A 23,091-nucleotide genomic window follows, 5' to 3' on the forward strand; every position below is an offset into this window, starting at 1 on the left:
CCATTAAAGTAATGGTTAGACATTTTAATAAAAAAGGCTTTTGACTGTATTTTTGTAATTATTGATTTAAATTAAAAAAATTTAAAAAGCTTCTCCAACACCGCAAGCTTTGTTACAACCACCATACAACACTGCACCAATGAACATTCTGTCTTTTATTGTTTTACAGTAAGAGATACAGATGACTACTGCATACATACAAAATATGTTCACACTATAATGGGAAACTGCTATACAGGTGATCAGAGATTGAAGGTAATGCAGTCTTTGTGTTGGATTAACAATCACTCCATGGAAACAAATGTGATCTGAAAAAGCAGCTAATTTCACATCAGTCATCCACGTGTATAATTTAACCCAAGTATATGACATTTTGTTACAGAATTTAGCCAGCTACAAAAATATCATTTGGATGTAGCAATACAAATGATTGGAACTAGCTATTCGGCAGTGAAATGTACACAGCTGTCAATGTTTTACTGTTATTTTTATATATTTGGTAGCAATTCTATGTACAGCAAAGTTTAGCTCTATGTGAGACTTTGTATTGATATGTACATTTAGAGTGCCCCAAAAAAATCTTGAAACATTTTATGGGTCTCTTTTTATTAGTCAGATTATTAATTAAAGCATTTCCAGCACATATCTTTATCTCTTTCTATTTGCGATCTAGTTTGCTGGCCATCAATTTTTTAATGTCTACGGGTCCAGCTGCGGCAGCTGCCTTTGCTTTCTCTTCCTGCTCCTTCTGATAGGTGATGATGGGGCTGATGCTCGGCCTGCGGTTCCTAGTGTTTTCCTGCAGCTGGGCATCACTAAAGGGGGGAGAACAGGTCTTTTTATAGCAAAATACTGCTGGTTTGGTGACAAATGTTTTATATTTCTGAAATGACTGGTGAATAGTTGTGTAGAAATTGCAATTTCTACAATCAGATGCAAAATTTACTAGTAGAAGAGGATGAATTATTGGTGAAAACACATACAGTACAGTCCAAAAGTTTGGAACCACTAAGATTTTTAATGTTTTTAAAAGAAGCATTTATTTATTTAATTAAAAATACAGTAAAAAAACAGTAATATTGTGAAATATTATTACAATTTAAAATAACTGTGTACTATTTAAATATATTTGACAAAGTAATTTATTCCTGTGATCAAAGCTGAATTTTCAGCATCATTACTCCAGTCTTCAGTGTCACATGATCCTTCAGAAATCATTCTAATATGCTGATCTGCTGCTCAAGAAAATTTTTTTTTCAGGATTCCTTGATGAATAGAAAGTTCAAAAGAACAGCATTTATCTGAAATACAAAGCTTCTGTAGCATTATACACTACCGTTCAAAAGTTTGGGGTCAGTAAGAATTTTTATTTTTTTGAAAAGAAATGAAAGAAATTAATACTTTTATTCAGCAAGGATGCATTAAATCAATCAAAAGTGGCAGTAAAGACATTTATAATGTTACAAAAGATTAGATTTCAGATAAACACTGTTCTTTTGAACTTTCTATTCATCAAATAATCCTGAAAAAAAATATTGTACACAAATATTTTGTACAATTGTACACATTAAATGTTTCTTGAGCAGCAAATCAGCATATTAGAATGATTTCTGAAGGATCATGTGACACTGAAGACTGGAGTAACGATGCTGAAAATTCAGCTTTGCATCACAGGAATAAATTACTTTGTAAAATATATTCAAATAGAAAACAAGTTATTTTAAATTGTAATAATATTTCACAATATTACTGTTTTTACTGTATTTTTAATTAAATAAATGTAGCCTTGGTGAGCAGACGAAACTTCTTTTAAAAACATTAAAAATCTTAGTGGTTCCAAACTTTTGGACTGTACTGTACACAAAAAAAAACTTACGAGAAATTGTGTGGTACTGGTGAAATGGCCTTTTTCTGTATTTCCTTGTAAACTGGTGACTTCAGGTAGCGATAAAAGGTATCCTAAATAAAAAGAGTTCAGAAATGTCCAGTGTGCAGCTTTATTTTAAAAGAATACTTGCGAATGTTCAAATTACTACAAATGGCCATCACAAAAATAGAGCCAAGAATACAATCGCACCTTTTTCATCAGCATGAAGATGTGGGTCTGGGCAGCATCCAGTACGTATCGGTGAGGATGCTCCAGGCCTTTTACTGTAAGACCCATTGTCCTGCCATCAATATTGATCCAGCGTGGTGCTCCTGGGGCCAAAAAGGTTCTACAAAAAAAAAAAAAAGAGATGCTGAGAAATGTAGGCCTGACATGCAAAATACATGTAAAGCAATGATGTGCAAAAATAATGAGTATCTCACTTGAAAACTTGTTCTGCTTTCTCTGACATAGAAGCTTCTGTGCCCCATCTCAACTCCTCAGCGGCTTCCCAGAAAGCCAGATTCTCACCTGCAGTGAAAAAGAAAAACATATTCAATTACTAATAGAAATAGTTTGCCTAAAAATGGAAATGGATTTACTCAACCTCATTTTGTTCCACAATCATATGAATTAGAATATAAGTAAATAAGCAACTATTGAAGGGTTAGTTCACCCCAAAATGAAAATTCTGTCATTAATCACTCACCCTCACATACAAGAACAAACCTCTTCAGGAAGCTCAGATGTGCTGCGTAACCAATGAGGTTCATTCTTGTGTGTTACGCAGCACATTTGAGCTTCCAGAAGAGGTTTGTTCTTGTGCGTTATAGGTTGAGCTTCTGTTTATGATCACTGATCAATGTTCAATCAATGTGAGTAGTCTCAGCCTCAGACGTCACGCTCACGGACTGTTGGCTGACCGTCTGGTGCATATGGCACACTTAACTGGAAATACTTCAGGATTTTCAAAGTAGTCATCTGGTTGGTTGAATTCTACAGGATATTCGGGAGACGTGTGTGTCGTGTTCTTTAACGGTTCGCCTATAAACAAATGCCATGATGCAAAACCCCCTCATGGAAGAAGAAAACCGTCGTGTTTACAACTGTGACAATGAGCGTTTTCCAGGATCAAGTAAACAGTGGATTTTTTTAAAAGTATGTGAAGTTCACAGCTCCATTGTTGCAGTAAACTTGCACAACGTTCCTGAATGAATAATTTGTTAGATACAAGCCAGTCTGTTACTGTAGGGACATCGACTTTACATGACGTCGAATAAAATGAACTGTGATTGGTTGTGTTACATGTCAGTCAAACGTCCTCTTGGACGGTCCTTGACCAATGAAAGCTGCGATAGAGTCCAGACCTTCTGCCGTCGGTCTGAAGCTGTGGCTACACGAGACTAATATGCAAGTAAAAACCTAAATTAAATCCGTTCATCATAAAAAGCAATCGAGTCTCTTCAGAAAATTATGGATTCGTTTTCCGATCTCTTTATGAACTTTTTGAAGAGTCAAAGTTTTAGTTGCAAAGGCAGTCTATGGAAGGAAATCTGACAGCATTCTGTCATCAAAATGATCTTCATTTGTGTTCCGAAGATGAATGAAAGTTTGGAACAACATGAAGGTGAGTACTTAATGACAGAATTTTCAATTTGGGATGAACTAACCCTATTACATAAACTTAAAAAACTTTAAACAAAAATTTAAAATGCAACTAACTGAAATAAAATACATGAAAGTACTTAAATTATTCAAAAAATTTCTAGCACATTATTCAGCAATGTCCCTTTTGTGTTCCACAGAAGAAAGTAAGTCATGAGGGTGAGTAAATGACAGATATGATAGATAAAGATTATGAAAGACATTTGTCTTTATACCAACAATTAGTCAAAGCATTAATTAAATATTCACAAACCACTGAATTCCTTCTTCAGGAAAATCTTGAAGTCTGCACGGCCCCGTGGGTCATTAAGCAACTCGTAGAAGCTAAAGGACCAGCGCTCCACTCTCATCTTTGTGGGAACTTCAACACTGTAAAAAACGTAATACACCAATTTATACACTGAATAATAATACACTGATTTAAAGGTACACTATGTAACTTTCGGCGCTCTGGTGGTTAATAAACAAAACTGCATGCGTCTTGCTGAAGAACACTGTAGCAGGAGCTACTTCTCTCTGTTTATGTATATGACTGTGCTACTCTGCAGCGGCTGCCGTCTAAAATAGTCCAAATATAAACACTTATTATAAGTGTACCATTGTGACAAAAACACAGTTTAAAAGATGGATTTAAGATGTACTAACTCATTATATAACTTTTGTAAAATTTTGAACAAAAAAAGTTACATAGTGTAATGATAGTGTAAAATGAATGAATTTAACTCTAATTAATTTAGAAAGCTCTTACTCTGCCATGTTCAGCTCCCAGTAAGTGTCATCATCAGTTTGCCAGGGATTGCTAGGGAGGCAGGGCGTGAGGAACGGGTCGTGATTCTTAAATGTTGTCATATACTTGACCAGGCTGAATGCGAAGAAAAAGATATTTAGAAGCAGCACATTTAGGTGCCAACTAAAATTGTTAGCAGCAACTGTTCTGTTTTGGTGATTTTGACTTACGCTCCAAGAGATACTGTAGACTTGACCCTTGACCTCATGACGGCCTGTTGTGTGTAGATGATCTAAAAAATACAATTTGAGCCAATTAATCAATATCATTAAATAGAAATGATATTTAAAATGATAATTAAATATCTCTAAATGTGTGTAAAGACTCATTGTCACTTACGATTCTTCTATAATAATCATAGGTTTTTTTCTGAAAAAAAAGAAGGAAGAAACAACATCCTGTTACATATTAAAAAAAAAAAAATCCTGACAAGACACCACAAGACCAACTCGCTACATGCTATTCTGTCAAAAACAATTGATATATATGTGTGATATCTACATAGTATCTTGCCAAACACAAACAAGCACAACTACACAAAACCACAGTTTTCATTTAATTGAATAATTGGCACACTATACATACACACTTGTTCAAACAGTATTTCTGAGTGTATGAATGATATTCAAGGCTTGAAAGGGCAGTTTGTGCTCTTTCGTTTGTATGTGTGTGTTTATAGGAATCATCTTGAAAACTGAAGACGTATTAGTACAAATCTGCGTGGAAAGGAAAGAGAGAAAAAGAGACAATCACATCAACAGATTCACAGTCTAATCTCTCAAAGCAGTCAAACAGAGTTATATACACCACATATTATAAGTTTAAATAATATTATTATGATTGATCATGAAACTACTGTTCAAAGGTTTGGAGTTGGTAAGATTTTTTTGAAAGAAGTCTCTTATGCTTACCAAGGCTGCATTTATTTGATCAAAAATACAGTAAATATGGTAATATTGTGATATATTATTACAATTTAAAATAACTGTTTTCTATTTTAATGTATTTTAAAATGCATTATTTATTCCTGTGAAGTCTTCAGTGTCACATGAGTCTGTAGAAATCATTCTAATATGATGATTTGCTGCTCAATAAACATTTCTTATTATTATCATTGTTGAAAACAGTTTGCTTAACACTTTTAACCCTTTGATGCATAACATGGGTCAAAAATGACCCGGCTAAGTTTTTATTTTCTATATCTTTGCAAGAAATGAATTTCATCATTCAGTATTCCAGGTATTCCTCAATTCACTTCTTTTTGATCATCACAAATCCTCATTTTAATCTAATTCTTACTTTTTTAATAAAAATCATTTTTGTATCACTACCCTTCTAATGCGCAACATGGGTCAAAAATGACCCGTATTCATTTCCTATGTAATTTCAATAACGGTTGAGTGTTTCTTTGCTGAATCTTTAAAAGAAATGTATTTTATCATTCATTTATTCCAGGTATTCCTTAAATATCTTGTTTTTGATTTTCAAAAATCATTATGTTCATTTTTTCTTTTTTACTTTATAAACAAACACAGTTTTTGTATGCTTACATCAATTTTACACACATCGGTCAAAAATGACCAGTATTCATTTCCTATGTTATTTCAATCATGACTGAGTGTTTCTTTGCTGAATCTTTGAAAGAAATGTATTTTGTCATTTATTTATTCCAGGTATTCATTAAATCTTGTTTTTGATTTTCTACAAATAATTGTTTATTTTTTATTTCTTACTTTATAAACAAACACAGTTTCTACATCAATTTTACACACATGGGTCAAAAATGACCCATATAGAAATATTTAGTATTTGCAAATTTTTGCAAGTAGAAACATATTTACTGCAGACAACTGTTCATCTTCCACACATTTCACATCTTAACAAGGCTACTTTTGTATATTTGATGGATGCAAGTCTTATTATATTTAATATATTAGGCTATATATTTCATAATTTTTTATTTTTTGTCATAAATCAATGCAATTGGTCACCCTTTAAATCTGTCAGTGTTCCTGAAAAGTAACAGTTTTGGACAAATACAACATGGGACACATTTGTTTGTGTCATTATCTTTCTAAAGGCCAAAGTATACTTCATGTTTTATGCGTACGTGAGGATCAGCATACAGATTTTTGTAACTTTTTATAATTTCCACCAGATTTCTGTAACTGTGTATGTGCAACCTGCACATACACATTTAAATTGTGTTTGACTGTTCGCAAAGTATACTTTCAGCTTTTTTTTTACAGCAATATCATCATCCACCTCAGTTCTGTTGAGGACCAGCCGCTAACACTCTAGATAAAGAAAATCAAAAGCACAAGAATATTCAAATATTCAAATTCAAATACACTTATTATATATTTTCACTGTTGGACAGAAACCTTGTTCAAAACGGTTACTTTTCAGGAACACTGATAGATGTAAAAGGTGACCAGTAGCATTGATTTATGACAAAAAATACAAATTATGAAATATAATATATAGCCTATGAAATATAATATGACTTTCATCCATCAAATATACAAAAGCAGCCATGTTGAGACGTGAAATGTGTGGCGGATGAATAGTTGTCTGCAATAAATATGTTCCTACTTGCGAAAATTTGTTTCTAATATGGGTCATTTTTGACCCATGTGTGTAAAATTGATGTAGAAATACAAAAGCTATGATTTGTGAAAATCAAAAACAAGATATTTAAGGAATACCTGGAATAAATAAATGACAAATTATAGTTTCTTTCAAAGATTCAGCGAAGAAACACTAAGTCATGATTGAAATAACACAGGAAATGAATACGGGTCATTTTTGACCCAGGTGTGTAAAATTGATGTAGACATACAAAAACTGTGTTTGTTTATAAAGTAAGAAAGAAAAAAGGAACATAATGATTTTTGACAATCAAAAACAAGATATTTAAAGAATACCTGTAATACATGAATGATAAAATACATTTATTTCAAAGATTCAGGATTCTTTGATGAATAGAAAGTTCAAATAAACAGCACTTTTTACATCACAAATGTCTTTACCATCACTTTGGATCATTTTAATGCACTCCCTCTGAATAACAGCATTGATTTCTTTAAATGTATTCTTTTTTTTCATACTGACCCCAAACTTTTGAACAGTAATGTAACTTATTCTAAGACGTTGCGCATTTTAAAGGGACAGTTTACGCACAAATGTAAATTCTGTCATCATTTACTCACCCTCATGTTGTTTCAAACCTGCATGACTTTCTTTCATAAATGAAACATAAAAGATATTTTAGGAAATGTCTCAATGTTCCATTTCATTCCATACAATGGAAGACAATGGAGTCCAGTGTTGTTTTGGATCCTATTGACTTTTTATTACATCAACAAAAACAGTTAATTAATTCATTCTCAAAAATATCATTTGTGTTCCCCAGAAGAAAGAAAGTCATACAAATCTGAAACAACATGATAGTGATTAAATTCTCTGATTTCATTTTTGGGTGAACTATCCCTAGAACATCAGAGTGTAATATCATATCATCTATTCACATTCCAACAGGCCCTTTGTAGGGTGTTCATCGTTTCATACTGAGATTAAAATAAATTGTATATTTGTAAGTTATCATAGGCAGCAGCATCAGCAAAACAGTAATATGATGATAAGCTGCCCTGGTGTATTTCCAACAACACGCCCAATGTGGGGAAAGGGTGGGTGGGAGGAAGGGGATCTCCTCGAAAGATCAGCAGGTTAAAAATCCTCTTATATCGTAAAGCAGATTGTGAGAGAATCTAGATGGCCATCCCAGGACTGAGACAGACACACTGCTAATCGGCTCTATAGTTAGAGCCTATGGAGTCCCTCCCACAGTAACAGAAGCATTAAAAGAGATAGTTCACCCAACTCACCCTCATATTGTTCCAAGACTGTATGACTTTCCTTCTTCTGTAGAACATAAAATAAGATATTTTGAGAAATGTCTCCATGTTTTGTTTTGTTTTTGTGCACAGAATAGGTGTCAGTTGGGTTCAATGCCTTTTGGTTCCAAACAGTCAAAACATCTTCTTTTATGTTCCACTGATTAAAGTAAGTCATACCGGTTTGGAAAGATATGAGTAAATGATGACAGGATTTTTTAGGTTCATAATGGCCTGGCTGATGGTTAGCAGAATCATCAAGTGACATCAATCATTATTGATGCTCTGGATGAGTTATCGTGGTGACTTTTGAGGGCTCACATGGAAACTCACCAGTTACCTCCTCTGTATTAGGGTCAATATGACGATCCAGGACATCCATAGCGCTGTGTGTTTGCGGCTGTAGACAGAATAAGAAAAGATATCCTCATCATAGTGTCTTCAAAGCAACTCTAAACTAGCAGCTTCCGTCAACCACTTACTGGAGGCCTGTGGACAATCCAGTAGGCTCTCTCCTGACAGTCAAACACAACTCTGTCTGCCTTCTGACGCGCCTTCCCAGCCCTTGAAAAACAACACAATAAAATAACGTGAGTGCTACTAACATCACGGTACTAAAGATTTAGTAAGGGATGTAAAAGGACAAATCGCATGACAGAAATATAGCTGATGGACACTGAAATAGCAGTAACCATGTACATTTTCTAAGACAGAAGGAGAGTATAGAAACTCACTGGTACTGCTCTTTAGCTTGCATCACGATAAAATCCCATTTGTGGTTCATCCATTTGTGGAGTTTGTTGTATTCCTCCTGTTACAATACACAAAAATGTTGTTGTATAATGTCATTAATGTCAACAAGAAATTGAAATCTCCACCCTATTTATTTTCTAAATGCATGTTATTGATATTATGCAGGTTATGCACAACAAACCGTATTTTGTAAAACAGGTCACATTGCCTCTTTAAATATTGGGATGTTTTACATCTTCAAATGAGCTACCAAAGATGAGCATAACCGATGTCCATTCTCACTAACATTCGAATATTGAAATTGAATAAACGCAACAATAAAATCAACTAACTAGGTTAGCTGATTACCTTAAAAGTCAGGTATCACCATCAGTTCATACTGCCGTTAACACTTTTTCCAACAAGCGGATGCAATGAGTTTTCCTGTTTGTTCATGTGACATTCGGCATTAAGCCTATTGTGAATGATTCATCCATTCATATGTTTATTTTTTTAATTTTGAGCCTGTAATTTTAAATCAAAATGGCATTACTCAGTGTTACAGTGAAACGACAGACTTCTCTCTGGTGATGTATGCAAGACTTCGTTTCAACCGCAAGCTCATTAACAACAGGAAATGTTTTTTAAGCATGTGCCCCTCGTCATAATCTTTAATCAAAATAACTTAATCTTCCTCTTCTAGCAACATCTTCTCTTCTCTGATGACATGTATACCGGCGCAAGGGCGGGTCAACCTGTCACTCACATGAGATCAACCAATAGCGAACCACAACCATCCAACGATCCAATCAGTTCCCAATGGCCAAATCAAGTCCCGCCCCCAACATTTTTTCTTGTTTGAGAAACTGTTTCACTCGGATATAATAGAAAAAAGAGAATATTCTTCTCACAACAGAGAAGAAAAGACTACTGCAACATCCATTTTATGCAGACTTTAAAATTATTCCAAATAATAACTACCCTAATGAGTAGTAATCAAATTAATATTTTTACATACCTGTTCATAGGCATCAAGCACTCCCTTTTTTCGGATGTTTCTCTTTGCCAGATAGATTGCTTTAGTAACAGAAAACACTTTTATTATGGGATGGTAACATACAAACATGTCTCTTTAAATGGGTAAATGAAAGACCTCTGGTCAGCAGCTTTTCAGACCCAGATTCAATATAAATTGTAATTATAAATTGCACTTCATAAAATGTGTTATACATTTTGCAACCAGATGTTTGTGAATAGCCAGAATATTACAAACCGTAATCGGTGTCCTCAGCTTTCCTTTTTTGCACAGGCCAGAAATAGGGGGTCTAGAGAGAGAGAAAAGGTCACCTGATTACTATGCACCATCATTAAAACATTTTTAAAGATACATGGTCTCCTAACACAGTTACCTGAAAGCGGTACAAACTGCCATCTGGTTTGAGGATAAGCTTTTTGTGGTCCTGCAGAGGGTAGATGTACCCGAAGGCCACTAACATTGTGCCAAATGCTTGAGCCTCTGCCAAAGATCATTCAAGGACATTATTGTGCAGAGTAATGTACTCAAACACATTTAAAGGATATTTTTTCCAAACTATTAATTATTCAAAACAATATATTTTCACAGTTACCATTATTGTCCATGTTCATATGTTTGGAGATCCATGCAACAATGTCCTGACCTGTCAGACAAGCAGAAACTATCATGACAACTCTAAAAATAGCAAATAAAGCAATAAAGTGTGTTGAGCGCATGAAAATAACCATATCTGGTTTAAAAATTAAATTAATGTATGTCCCCAACACTAAATTATGATGAAATGCAGTCGAAAATATTTATAGCCATTTTCATGCATTTGTGCTTTATAAATCTCAATATTATTTCTACAAGACTCAGGTTAAATGTAAGATGAAATTAAAGTCCCTGGCTCGCTAGATTTGTCGACAACAGTTGCAGAGATTAAAGAGCAACTTTGGAACCTAAAGTAGCAAAGATCTCATCCAATTGAAGTCTGCTGTATATAGCCAGTGCCGTCAGATTATGATCTGGCAGCACAACGCTTGTGTCTGTATATAGACTGAAAGGAAATGTACAGTATACAATACATGGTAATCTGTGAACAGTGTTAATTTCAGTAGGACTCTTACTCCTTTACAAACTCACCAGCGAACGCATGGGGAATGGATGTAACATTTAGCTTCTGTTCTGATCCCTTCACTCCAGACGATGGGTCCTGCATCTGAACCACTACGGCCTCCACCTGTGAAATTCAGGAAGTTTAATATATGAAAGTTTTATTTTTATAAAGTATTATATTTTTTTATAATATAAAAGTGTTAATATATAGAAGTATGAGCTAAAGGATACAATACAATGCTCAAGAAAAGGAAGTATCAGTCCCAGCAATTTTTGAAGTCACATTTCAGAATGAGTTTCAGTGGGGACCCATTTACCAAAGGATTGCCATACACAAGAAATGTAAAAATATTAAAACCTTATAAATGTAACTTTTTTCCCCAGTAGATGTTGTGCAATGGCAGGGGTTTCAAAGGCATGAGAAAAATAAGTTACACAGTTAAACAATCTTTTTCTCAAGTATTTGCATAATTAAGCCAGTTTATTTTCCCAAAGTGTGTGGCATAAAATATTTGTTAATAGTTTTCTACACTCTGTTCCAAAAGGAAGGTTTCACAGTGATGCCATAGAAGAACCAGTATTGGTTCTCCAAAGAAGCTTTCAGTGAACAGTTCTTAAAAGAAGCATTTTAATAATCTAAAGAATCTTTTTCTCCTATAAAGAACCTTTTGTGCAATGGAAAACTTCCATGGATGTCAAAAGTTCTTCATTCAAGCCTTTTTAAGAGTGTATATGCTGTAGTGTATAAACCCATACATTCACACATTTTAAAATCAATAGTTTCTTCATAATAAGTCAGCAGGGAAGGGGCCTGTTGACCCAAAAAACTTTATTTTATCTGTGAATAATGTCTTGATGAATATTTTACTCTTACATGAGCTCTGCAAGGGTAGCTACACCAAGGTTTAACAACTAAAGTACATTTTTGTTGAGTTTGACACACTTGTACTATGGCGACCGACATGCATGGCCTTTGAACTTAGAGTAAGAGATGCGGTTCTTAAGGCAAGCTGTCAGATGTGGCATGACTCCAGGCTAATTGGCTTTGAATCAGAAAGCTCTTTTAAAGCGAATCTCTTCAATGAATTGGATCTCTCCAAGAAGCTAAGAATACACAGACTTCAGACACAAGTATAAAATAAAATAAAAATACAGTTGAATATTGGGATATTCTATGGACGGGCTGAGAGTTTTGGTTTCTATTTAAATCATGACACTGTTAGAACAACATCTTATAGCATTAAGGATTTTAGAAATAATAGAATGTATATAATTAAAAATGTGTTGGAAAATCAGAAAGATATATTAGGGTATGTGTACAACAGCAAACAGAATTAATAGATACAAGAGATAGATACTAAGGTCTTTAAAAGTTAGTTAATTGTTCAATAAAGGATCTCATTAAGAAACTAAATACATCATCATTTGCTTACTTTGCCTTAAAAGATTGAACTTACCTTTTTAAGGCAGGCCATCCGTGGCCGATAATGTTGTCCATGGTCTCGGTCCGATCTTATTGTCATTTTGAAGTCCGCGAAAACTACTTTTAAAAGAAGAAAACAATTCCTGTTGTTAATGAGAATTTAAGTTTAGATTTTCTGAGAGAAGTGGACAGTGCAGGTCTCTGCTACGCCTCACACACACACAAACACACACACACTAAGAGAAAAACAGGGACGGGCAGCAAACATAAGAAAGTGACAGTGGCCAATCACAGCGCAGCTCTCTCTTCTGTCTCTCCAATCTGTCTGTCATCAGAGCATCAGCGGGCGCTGCGCTGCTCAAACACACCGACAGGCGGCGACCGAGAGACGGACACTCTCTCGCCACTGCTTCCTATGGGAATGTACATTTCATTTTATCTGCGCTGTTTTTCCATTACCAGAAATTGCCGTTTCAGTTACAGCCTGATTAAAGGCTTATGAGAAATTACTCAGCTGAGCAATATTGGTCCCCTGAATGAAATCATCCAGAAACAGTAAGCAGATGCAATGTATTGTTATTGTACAGGTGAACTCCCTCTCGAAACATGTTTTACACATTCAGAAATGTGCAATACACTTGACTTACATGAGATTCAGCTGATTTAAGTGCCATTAGCCCTATAAGGCCTACTGTATCATTTAATGATTCATTCTAACTAAGGCCTGCCTTGCTGAAAAACTTGTTGCACACAATCTGCTATGTGCCATCTAGTCACTGTCAGAAAAAAAGGTATGGTGCTTGTCACTGGGGCAGTACCCTAAGGTACAAAATTGAAAAAGTACATCTTTGTACCTTACTTACCCCTAAATGGTCCATATTAGTACCTTAAAAGTCCATATTTGTACCTTAAAGGTACATATTAGTCAGTAGTCAGTACTGCCCAAGCATCATACCTTTTTTTCTGACAGTGAGTGATAGTTTATACATTTTTAGCAAGTAAAAGGCCTTTTAGTATCATTCTAAAATGTCCACCTTCAGGTTATTGTACATGTGTACATCGTACATGCCCACAGTTATATCAGCCTGTAGCCCACTGAAGCTAAGCAGGGTTGAGCCTGGTCTAAAGTACCTGGATGGGAGAGCTCCTCCTCCTACAAAAAAATGTTATGCTGTTATAAATAATTCAAGAAGCAAAAAACATGTTCAAATGTATCAAATCTGACACATCAGGCTTTTGAGGAACGTTTGTGGCTTTGTGGTTCTCTCTCTCTCAGTCATCATTGTATTACTTTGCATTCATTTGTGTAGCGTTTGAGTATGCAGGGTAGGCCTATACATGTGCATATTGGCCCGAGCGGATTGGGTGGCCCTCGGCGTGGGCCCAGGGAACGCGATTTCAACCAAGGGGGCCCGTTAAAATATTTTGCATATGGGCCCAGGGCAGACTTGCTACGCCACTGACTGCATTATGTTTTGCCCCCCATAATTAAAACTACAGAGATTTGATCATAAAACTAAGCATTTAAACACCATCTTAAGACATATTATAGGCCAGCTATGACAAATGATAATTCTATGCAATTTTATGTAAGTCAGCTATAGCCTACTGTTATAAAAATCTCATTTATTTACATTACAAGCTGTCAGAATTTCATCTTAGTTTTTGGCTATATAAATAACAACATCTGCATCAGATGTCATTTTTCATCCTTTGAATAAAAATTACGTGTTTTCTTCCTCTCTATATAGTTTTATATGAGATACAAACTTATTTCAGATATTACAGGGTTAATTTCTACATGTAAAAGTTTTAATTTAAAACAAAAAAAAAGTACTGAGCGCAGCCTTAAAGGATTAGTCCACTTTCAAATTAAATTTTCCTGATAATTTACTCACCCCCATGTCATCCAAGATGTTCATGTCTTTCTTTCTTCAGTCGAAAAGAAATTAAGGTTTTTGATGAAAACATTCCAGGATTTGTCTCCTTATAGTGGACTTCAATGGCCTCCAGACGGTTGAAAGTCAAAATTACAGTTTCAGTTCAGCTTCAAAGGGCTTTAAATGATACCAGGGTCTTATCTAGCAAAACGATCGGTCATTTTTTACAAAAAATACAACTGTATATGCTTTATAAACACAAATTATCGCCTTGCACGTGCTTCCGCTTTCCGTATTCTTCAAAAATCTCACGCTGTATGTCCTACGCCTTCCCTATTCTACTTACGGAAAAAAACGAAACTGCCGCCGCTTTCGTTACGTTGAATAGGGAAGGCGTAGGACATACAGCGTAAGCTTTTTGAAGAATACAGAGAGCGGAAGCACGTGCAAGGCGATAATTTATTTATATAAAGAATACATTTACATTTTTTTTCAGAAAATGTCAGATCGTTTCTCTAGATAAGACTATTATTCCTCGTCTGGTGTCGTTTAAAGCCCTTTGTAGCTGCACTGAAACTGTAATTTTGACCTTCAACTGTTAGGAGGCCATGGAAGTCCACTATAAGGAGAATAATCCTGGAATGTTTTCATCAAAAACCTTAATTTCTTTTCGACTGAAGAAGGAAGGACATGAACATCTTGGATGACATGGAGGTGAGTAAATTATCAGGAAAATTTTATTTGAAAGTGGACTAATCCTTTAAATAAGGTACAACATTTCGCCCTGTTGGTTCGAACCCGCCCAAAACTTTGATCAGAGAGGCAGCAGAGAACTGCGCGCGCGCGCCAGTGTTATGGTAACGACGCCCCGCCCGCCACTAGCACTCAGGCGCGCGCAGTTTCACTCCCTACTGTATCGATGAAGTTGCACAAAGATGGCGGATTTCCTGCCGTCCCGGTCCTTTCTATCCGTTTGTTTTCCAAACTGTCTTCTGAACAGCAGCGAGGCGGAACAACTAAGGAAATCTAAAGAAATTGACCGAGGTCTTATGAAAGACAAACCCTATGTGAAACGGTTAGTCAAGATACTTTTGCTCGGCGCCGGAGAGAGCGGCAAGTCCACTTTCCTCAAGCAGATGCGCATCATACACGGGCAGGACTTCGACCAGCGGGCCAAAGAAGAGTTCAAAACCACCATTTACAGTAATGTTATGAAAGGTAGGAGGCGCGTTTCTTATTCACAGGCCTGTGCAAAGTGCCGTGTCGGGTCTAAAGTTGACTTTAAGCGGGGTCGGGTGGGATGAGAGGTTTAGCTGTAGCGTTAGCTGAAGTTGCGCTGTAACCTGCCCAGGAGAAACGCCCATGTTATTCTCTCAACTTTTCACCGCCGCGGTCCTGAACAAAGACCTCCGCGGAGGACCTGGTTTCTGTCTAAATCGTCTCCTATCTTGTAGTCACATTAAACATGTGAATTCAATCTCACTCGTGATTTCCGTGGTCTAGAAAAGAGGTTTGAATTTCACCAGAAACGACCGTTAGCGCTCCAGTTTTAACGTCTAACTTACATAAAGGAGCACGACTCTTCCGACTCACTTAATTTCACACTGGCACTTTAAAAGAACCATACTTTTTCGTTTCCGAAATATTATACCCAGTATTATCTTAGTTCTGGGCATTTTATCAGAATCTCGGAGCTGCGAAACCTCGCCTCGTGCGTGCTAATGTTTTGTCTGTCCGAGTTAATGCCATAACTGAAACTGGATTATGTAAAATAAATCAATCTAGTATGTAAAGCCCGGCTTAAATTGTAAATCAGCTCTCTTGTTTGTTGGTATGCTGAGCCCGTCTCATAAATAACAAAGAGACTGGTGTCTAGCAGAGGCACACCACTCAACTCATATTCAAAGCCTCTTATTTATTGGTTTCATTGTGGCATTTATAAACTTTAAATGAAAGGCGACTTTCAAATGTATACATGTGTGTTTGTGTGTGTATATTTCTTATAAAGGACGTGTCTGAGTTCACGTGTTTTGGGCATTGAAATGGGTGGAGTCCAGAGCTCTCAGACTAGCACATGATGGGAACATGGGTTAAAACAGTGGCACAAACCGCTCACCAACACCTGTTGTAGAAACAAACCAGCTTTACTATTTCTGACTTAGAGATTTAGACAGTTTGAAACAAGCTAAATGTGTCAGATGATCCTCAAAAAGTGAATGCTATTCAGAGTTTTAGGCATGCCTTTTTTATATATATATTTCCCAGGAGTTCATGTTAGGTTTCCGCCTTCTGACATGCTTTTTGTCGTTAAAAAAGGGGATGTGATAAATCACTATACCCACCTTGTATAACGCGGGGCTCCCCGTTTGGGCTGCCTCAGTTGGGGATTTCCAGTGCCTATTGCTGTGAAAAGATTTTGAGATTTCCTGTATGAGATTAATATGTCACAGCGGTCACCATTTACAAAGGCACCACAGTGACAAATGGTTCAGCTGTGATCTCGTCTGAAGCAGTCGCTAACATCATATCCTTCCCTAACTCAACTTAAACAGGAAGCATTTAGTCAAATGGCTGCTTGGATCTAATCCTAAGGCATTCCAGAAAACATGGAAATTTCTCCCTATAATGACTAGAGACACTTAAACAATCCAAAGCATTTTGATTCCTTTCACCCGATTGATGAGACATTATACTCTCATGTGTCTGTAGAGATGTTATGTGTGAAGCAGAAAGGTTTCTCACTGTTTGACAGATCGGAATGGCCAGTGATCACATCTCTAAGACAACTAGTTATGTAAACCAGTTAGCCTGCATGTTTTAGCACTGCAGCTGCCCTGCGACCTGATGAAGGGCTAGCCAGTAGTGCCGGTACCCAGTGATGAAGGGTACGTTATTATTACATTCAAACGTTTGGGGTCGGTGAAATCTGTATTTGAAAGAAGCCTCTGATGTACACCCAGGCTGCATTTGTTAGATCAAAAACCAATTTAAAATAACTTTACATTTTAAAATATATTAAAAATAGCAATTTGTTCCTGTGACGGAAAAGCTGAATTTTTCTTCATGGTCCTTCAGAAATCATTCTGATATGATTTGATAATGTTGAAAACTAAACCGTTGTGCTGCTTAATATTTTTGTGGAAACTTTTTTGCAGTATTGTTTGATTAATAGAAGTTCAAAAGAACAGCATTTATTATAAATGTAAAAACTTTGACTTTGTTACAAATATATATGGGTCATTGACAAATAAGGTTTTTAAAAGTGTAAAAAAAACAAAAACTAATGGAGATATAATTCATTTTGAAGTTTTATTAAGTGTTAACAATGAGATTGTGGTCTTTATAATCAATTAAAGGATTAGTTCACCCAAAAATGAAAATTCTGTCATTTATTACTCGCACTCATGTCGTTCCACACCCGTAAGACCTTTGTTCATCTTCAGAACACAAATTAAGATATTTTTGTTGAAATCTGATGGCTCAGTGAGGCCTCCATAGGGAGCAATGACATTTCCTCTCTCAAGATCCATTAATGTACTAAAAACATATTTAAATCGGTTCATGTGAGTTCAGTGGTTCAAAGCGCCAAAAAAAAAAACAAAATAACGACTTATTTAGTGATGCCGATTTCAAAACACTGCTTCATGAAGCTTCGGAGCGTTATGAATCAGTGTATCGAATCTGCTGTTCAGAGCGCCAAAGTCACGTGATTTCAGCAGTTGGTGGTTTGACACGTGATCAGAATCATGATTCGACACACTGATTCATTTGTGCTCCGATGCTTCATGAAACAGTGCTTTGAAATCGGCCATCACTAAATAAGTCATTATTTTGTTTTTAAAAATATTCTTGTCGCTTTATAATATTAATATTGAATCACTGTACTCACATGAGCAGATTTAAATATGTTTTTAGTACATTAATGGATCTTGAGAGAGGAAATGTCATTGCTCCCTATGAAGGCCTCACTGAGCCATTGGATTTCAACTAAATAATAACTTAATTTGTGTTCTGAAGATTAACAAAGGTCTTACGGGTGAAAAAACAACATGAGGGTGAGTAATAAATGACAGAATTTTCATTTTTGGGTGAACTAACCCTTTAACACTGCTTTTGTCTTGTTTTTTTTTACAAGATGGACAAAATTTGTCACCAAAAAAGTCATTCGGTTTTACCAAATTACACTTTTGGATATACCGAATGATGATATTTTCAAGCAATGCTAACAAGCTGATATCTATCTATCTATCTAGCTAGCTAGCAAAAGGACAATCAAACATTTTTATACTTAGTACAAGTTTATAAAATATTACAACATTTTCCATGTTTTATAGCAGTTGTACCAAATGACCTGATGTTTCGGGACATGAGTAATGAGCAAGTGAAAACACAAATTTTTCAAATAGTTAAAAGAGAGTTAGTTACTTTGCTTCACAATCATGTGGTCCTTTGCAGGTGTCTGAATGATGTCACATCCTGTCACATGATACTGACCGCATGACCAAATGGTCCCTTTATATCGGTTAGTCCAAATTACATTAATTAATTTTTTTTCCAAACATTCTTTCTCATTACAAAGCAACGATATATGATGTTATAAAATCCTGCCAGAATAACAAATATATAGATTTATTACATTTTTATGTAATGTAATGTACACAATGAAATGGCTTTATTGGCCTTTGGACGGTTAACCCGAATTACCTTTTGACACTTTAAAATCTTTAAAATACCTTTTATATGTGGCATAATATAATTAAAACCTTTTGGATTCTATAAAAGTGATCTAGTTGTACTACCTGACATACTTTGGATGTCATATCTTTGTTTTTTATTATTATTATTAATGCCTTTGGACAACAAAAATGACCCGTCACGTCATTGACCCATATAATGTTTTTTTTTATGAATTAAAGTATTAATTTCAACATTTTGACCGGTAGTGTATGTCAGTCCAAAACAATTGACTGAAAGCATCAGGGCTTTCCTCTTTGGTTTAGAAAGGTCAGAGGGCAGGTGTGAACTACTTTTAATGCACTTTGTTAGAGCCTGAAGTGGGCATGAGGAACTTAGCCAGGCTCATTCAGTGAACTACTCCTTTCCAAACGATTTCACTTGACAGAACAGAATAACAGTCCTGAGTGTTCACATTGTGTAACTGGATTGAAGCACCAGCTGTGTGTCAGTGGAGTTTATCCTATGAGTTTGTTGGACGGTGTGGATGAAATCCTGCCTTATGTGATTTGTCTTCCGAGGTCTAGCAGGTTGTTTATCTTTTCTAACTCAGGCATGATTCTGTTTATAATCTTGAATAGTTTAACCCAGCATGCATTTGTTGCGTCCTGCTGTTTATAGAATTTGATGTGAAATTATATCTTGCTGATGCTAGTTCTCATCCAGACCTCATCTACACCTAAGGTTGCATTAACATCTGCGGTTAAAGATTTGGGGAGTTGTTTTGTTAGACATAGTCAATTTTAAGGTCAAAGTGCACATGCATATTCTGAGGTCGCATGGATGCACCACTTCATAACAGATGTGGGATGTGTCAAAGGGGTTACGCTTCTGAGCGCTTCTTTCTGCACTTTCAGTTTTCTGCACTACTGAGTGTCTCTTTCGTTCTAAACTTTATGGTTTAAAATAAACTAATGAAGACAAAAAAAATTTTTTGTTGTAGTAGTAGAGAAAGGGCTCCAGACTAACATTTCAGAGCAGTAGCACTGGTGCCACTAAGTTCTACAGATGGTGGCACCAGCACCTGATTTGGTAGCGCTGGGGGGCTTTATAATCATAATAGTAATTTAATCATAAGATTAGTATTGTTTTGCATTAATACATGCAGGAGAAACTAACCATACTACATTTATTTCTTGGAAATGCTCATTTAACACTAAAGCACTGAGCTTGAGTTGAGGTGCAGATAAAATTAACTTTTATTAGCAACAGTAATACGTAAACCTAATTTATAGGGATTTTTTTTTTTATTGCATTTAAAAACATTTAAATTGGAGAATATTTAGAGCTTTAGTGCTGGAAAAATTGTAAAGCACTTGTATAAACCCTGAAATGAATAAGGGATGGGCATTTTTGCCAATTTCTTATTTCGATCATTGATAGGTCTCAAAAAGTTTGTGTTGGGGGGGGGGTGTTCTTGTGGATGCAATCTTCCCTTAACAACAATGCTGATACATGGGCAACTAAAGCACAGAGAATTTACAGCATTACATTACAAATTGACACATTGGCGCTGCACATCTTGCACTTAACTGTATTTCATGATCAAAGTGATTCCAGGCATCACTGCGCACTTTCAAATCCAGTTTCACTTTATTTCACCAGTCTGGAAGGTGTGCTGTCTACCACTGACACATCAGACCTCAGATACCGCCCAAAATACCGCAATGACAATCAGAAAAAAGAGAGATACATTTTAAAGTCAGGGCGATCATTATTTTCACGATCGATCATCGCCAGCATGTTCGAGTACTCGTGCCCATCCCTAAAATGAATAAAAACTTTCGACTATTTCTGCCACAATAACATGGTTACAGTTAGCGTTACTACATTAAATCCATGGTGAATGTTGGTGATTTGTGGACTGAAAAGCCTTCTATAACTTGTTCATTCATGACACATTGTTTCTCCATGTCAGCTCTGTTTGATATCTATGGTTTATAACAGAATTCTGCACTGAATTTGAATGCTTTTCACTTGGCCTCATAGCGATGTTATTAATACTGCGCTTAATTCAGCCACTTTCTCACTGGATCTCCCAGCACTGTGTGGTAATGTCGCGTGAGTAAACCTTTTCTGAGGTCGCGCTGCGCTGTTTTAATATTGGTCCAAGCTTATAAACCACGCAGATCAAAGCGCGGTTTCATTCTGCTTTCGTTTTCATTTTCCGTTTGACGTTTTTCACATGAAACTGAAATGGCAGCTCTTAACAGTTGAGCAGAGTGGTGGTCGGTCAGTGAAACCACTAACAAACCTTTGTCACACCGGCAAGAAAAAAGGTCGCAAAATGCTAACATTTTGTCTGTCTGGAGCCCCAAGAGACCAGTTACAGGACCTAAGACACTTGCTTTTACACATTCATATACATTTTAACCTAAAATCTTGATATTGAGTTGAACGTGCACACCATACATACTTCCATTATTTTTAGAGAGAGCAGTTGTCATTCACAAACAGCCTTTTCAACCTCACAGGATCTTTATTTCTGTGTTATTCAAATAATCACAGAAGTACTGGGATAAAAGTTTATAGTTCGAATACAAAGAAAGTAACTTGGCACTTCCAATAAACGACACTTCAATTACATCATTACACCAGTAGGTGGCGACAAGTGAAAAAATATACTTGTCATTGAATCAGTCATTCAAGAGATTTGTTCAAATTCTGATTCATCCAGTAATGAAACATTATCAATTTATCCAGAATTGTGCAGCTCTAATGTACATATTAATGTATGTAATACATAGTACATTGGCTCATCAGTTGGCTTAGACATTCCTTGGCAGTCTGGGTTTTTGTGTAATTAAATTTAAGCATGAAATTGTTAGTTAAGGCCAGCATGCTCCTACCCTATAGGGACAGGAGAGAAACTGCACTATATGTGGTGCATGAGTATTTTAGACATAATGGCTATTTGCTTTCGCTAATGTGCATCTATGGACTGCTATTATTGATTGTGCTGCAGGACGCGTATATAATAGAGATGACTCTCTTTACATGCAGCCTTGTGCTGCACTAATGGGCTTTTACTTGGACATTGCTGACCTTTTTAAAGGGCCTTCAGTTAAACACTCTTGACCTGCCGTCACCTCACGCCGGAATGTGTGGCGAGAACAATTAAGGACTTATCCTGTGAAAGGACCCTGGAACAGGCTGCTAACTGTATGTGAGATCCAGAAAGGTGACAAATTGTGTGAAGCCCTCCATATATCAAATGCTTAATGAGTTATATTGGCAGCATAACTGATTGTAAACAAATGGTTTAGAAAGAGCAGTCTATATAAATCTGGCATGGAATAGGCCGGTTGGTTTCTGTGCAGAATGGAAGATAACCACAAAGTAACTCCATTCATTATTTCAATAACCATTCTTGGTTACCAAGAACATTTCCTCCAAACTGGCCAAAAGACATTATCTGAAAGGTCAAATGTGTTCTGTCTTTGTCTGTCATTGTGAGGGAGAGAGCTACTAGTGGAAACAGGTTTATCAGGTTATTTCTGTTATGACTGCTGGGGATGCCAGTTTTTGAAAGGGAAAACCAGGTGTGAAAACCAGCTCACAATGGGACTCTTCTACTCTGATAATCTGCGTATACACAACTAGAGATCATCATCACCAGTGTTTTCACTACTGATACTCAAACCCTCAGGTGTTACATAGGAAGACGATGAAGTTGCCACATGTCATATGCTCTTATTTGTTGCTTGGTACAAGTACATCAGTAAAACGTTGATCTTTTTATCTTTGTGTTGATACAAATAGGATTTTCATGTTGTTGCTGTACTACATCACAAAAGGGGACAGATAGCCTTGGAGGACTCAACTGAAGTTATTCCAGTGCTTTATACCTTTTGTAGGACACAAGACTTTTTTTGAGAATTTATGCAACTAAAAAATGTACTGGTCTAATGCAATTGAGATTAACTGTTATTTCTGCACATATCAATTAAGCATAAATTAAGGTCAGATTTGA

General features: G+C 36.0%; 2 protein-coding genes across 3 annotated transcripts in view; one reads left to right on the forward strand and one right to left on the reverse strand.

The window, feature by feature from the left end:
* Positions 1-146: 146 nt before the first annotated feature.
* rgs9a (regulator of G protein signaling 9a) lies at positions 147-17,812 on the reverse strand. Of its 2 annotated transcripts, XM_067382214.1 has the most exons (18): positions 16,727-17,812; positions 12,539-12,624; positions 11,109-11,205; positions 10,576-10,626; positions 10,357-10,463; positions 10,221-10,272; positions 9,966-10,024; positions 8,950-9,026; positions 8,698-8,779; positions 8,556-8,615; positions 4,659-4,688; positions 4,490-4,551; positions 4,281-4,394; positions 3,786-3,901; positions 2,311-2,398; positions 2,078-2,216; positions 1,877-1,959; positions 147-815 (listed from the first exon to the last, which is right to left on the reverse strand). In XM_067382214.1, the coding sequence occupies exons 2-18, from the start codon at positions 12,602-12,604 to the stop codon at positions 659-661; spliced, it is 1,440 nt and encodes a 479-aa protein (XP_067238315.1). In that variant the 5' UTR covers positions 12,605-12,624; positions 16,727-17,812; the 3' UTR covers positions 147-658. The 2 variants fall into 2 exon arrangements, with proteins under 2 accessions (XP_067238315.1, XP_067238314.1); XM_067382213.1 differs by lacking the exon at positions 16,727-17,812 and having other exon boundaries at positions 12,539-13,238.
* gna13b (guanine nucleotide binding protein (G protein), alpha 13b) overlaps positions 15,262-23,091 on the forward strand; it is a 33,483-nt gene continuing 25,653 nt past the window's right edge. The window contains exon 1 of the mRNA XM_067382217.1: positions 15,262-15,602. Within this exon, the coding sequence (XP_067238318.1) occupies positions 15,320-15,602 (283 nt within the window). The 5' untranslated portion in view covers positions 15,262-15,319. The remainder of the gene's footprint in view (positions 15,603-23,091) is intronic.

Source organism: Chanodichthys erythropterus, chromosome 3 (assembly GCF_024489055.1).
Source record: "Chanodichthys erythropterus isolate Z2021 chromosome 3, ASM2448905v1, whole genome shotgun sequence".
Lineage (NCBI taxonomy): Eukaryota > Metazoa > Chordata > Actinopteri > Cypriniformes > Xenocyprididae > Chanodichthys > Chanodichthys erythropterus.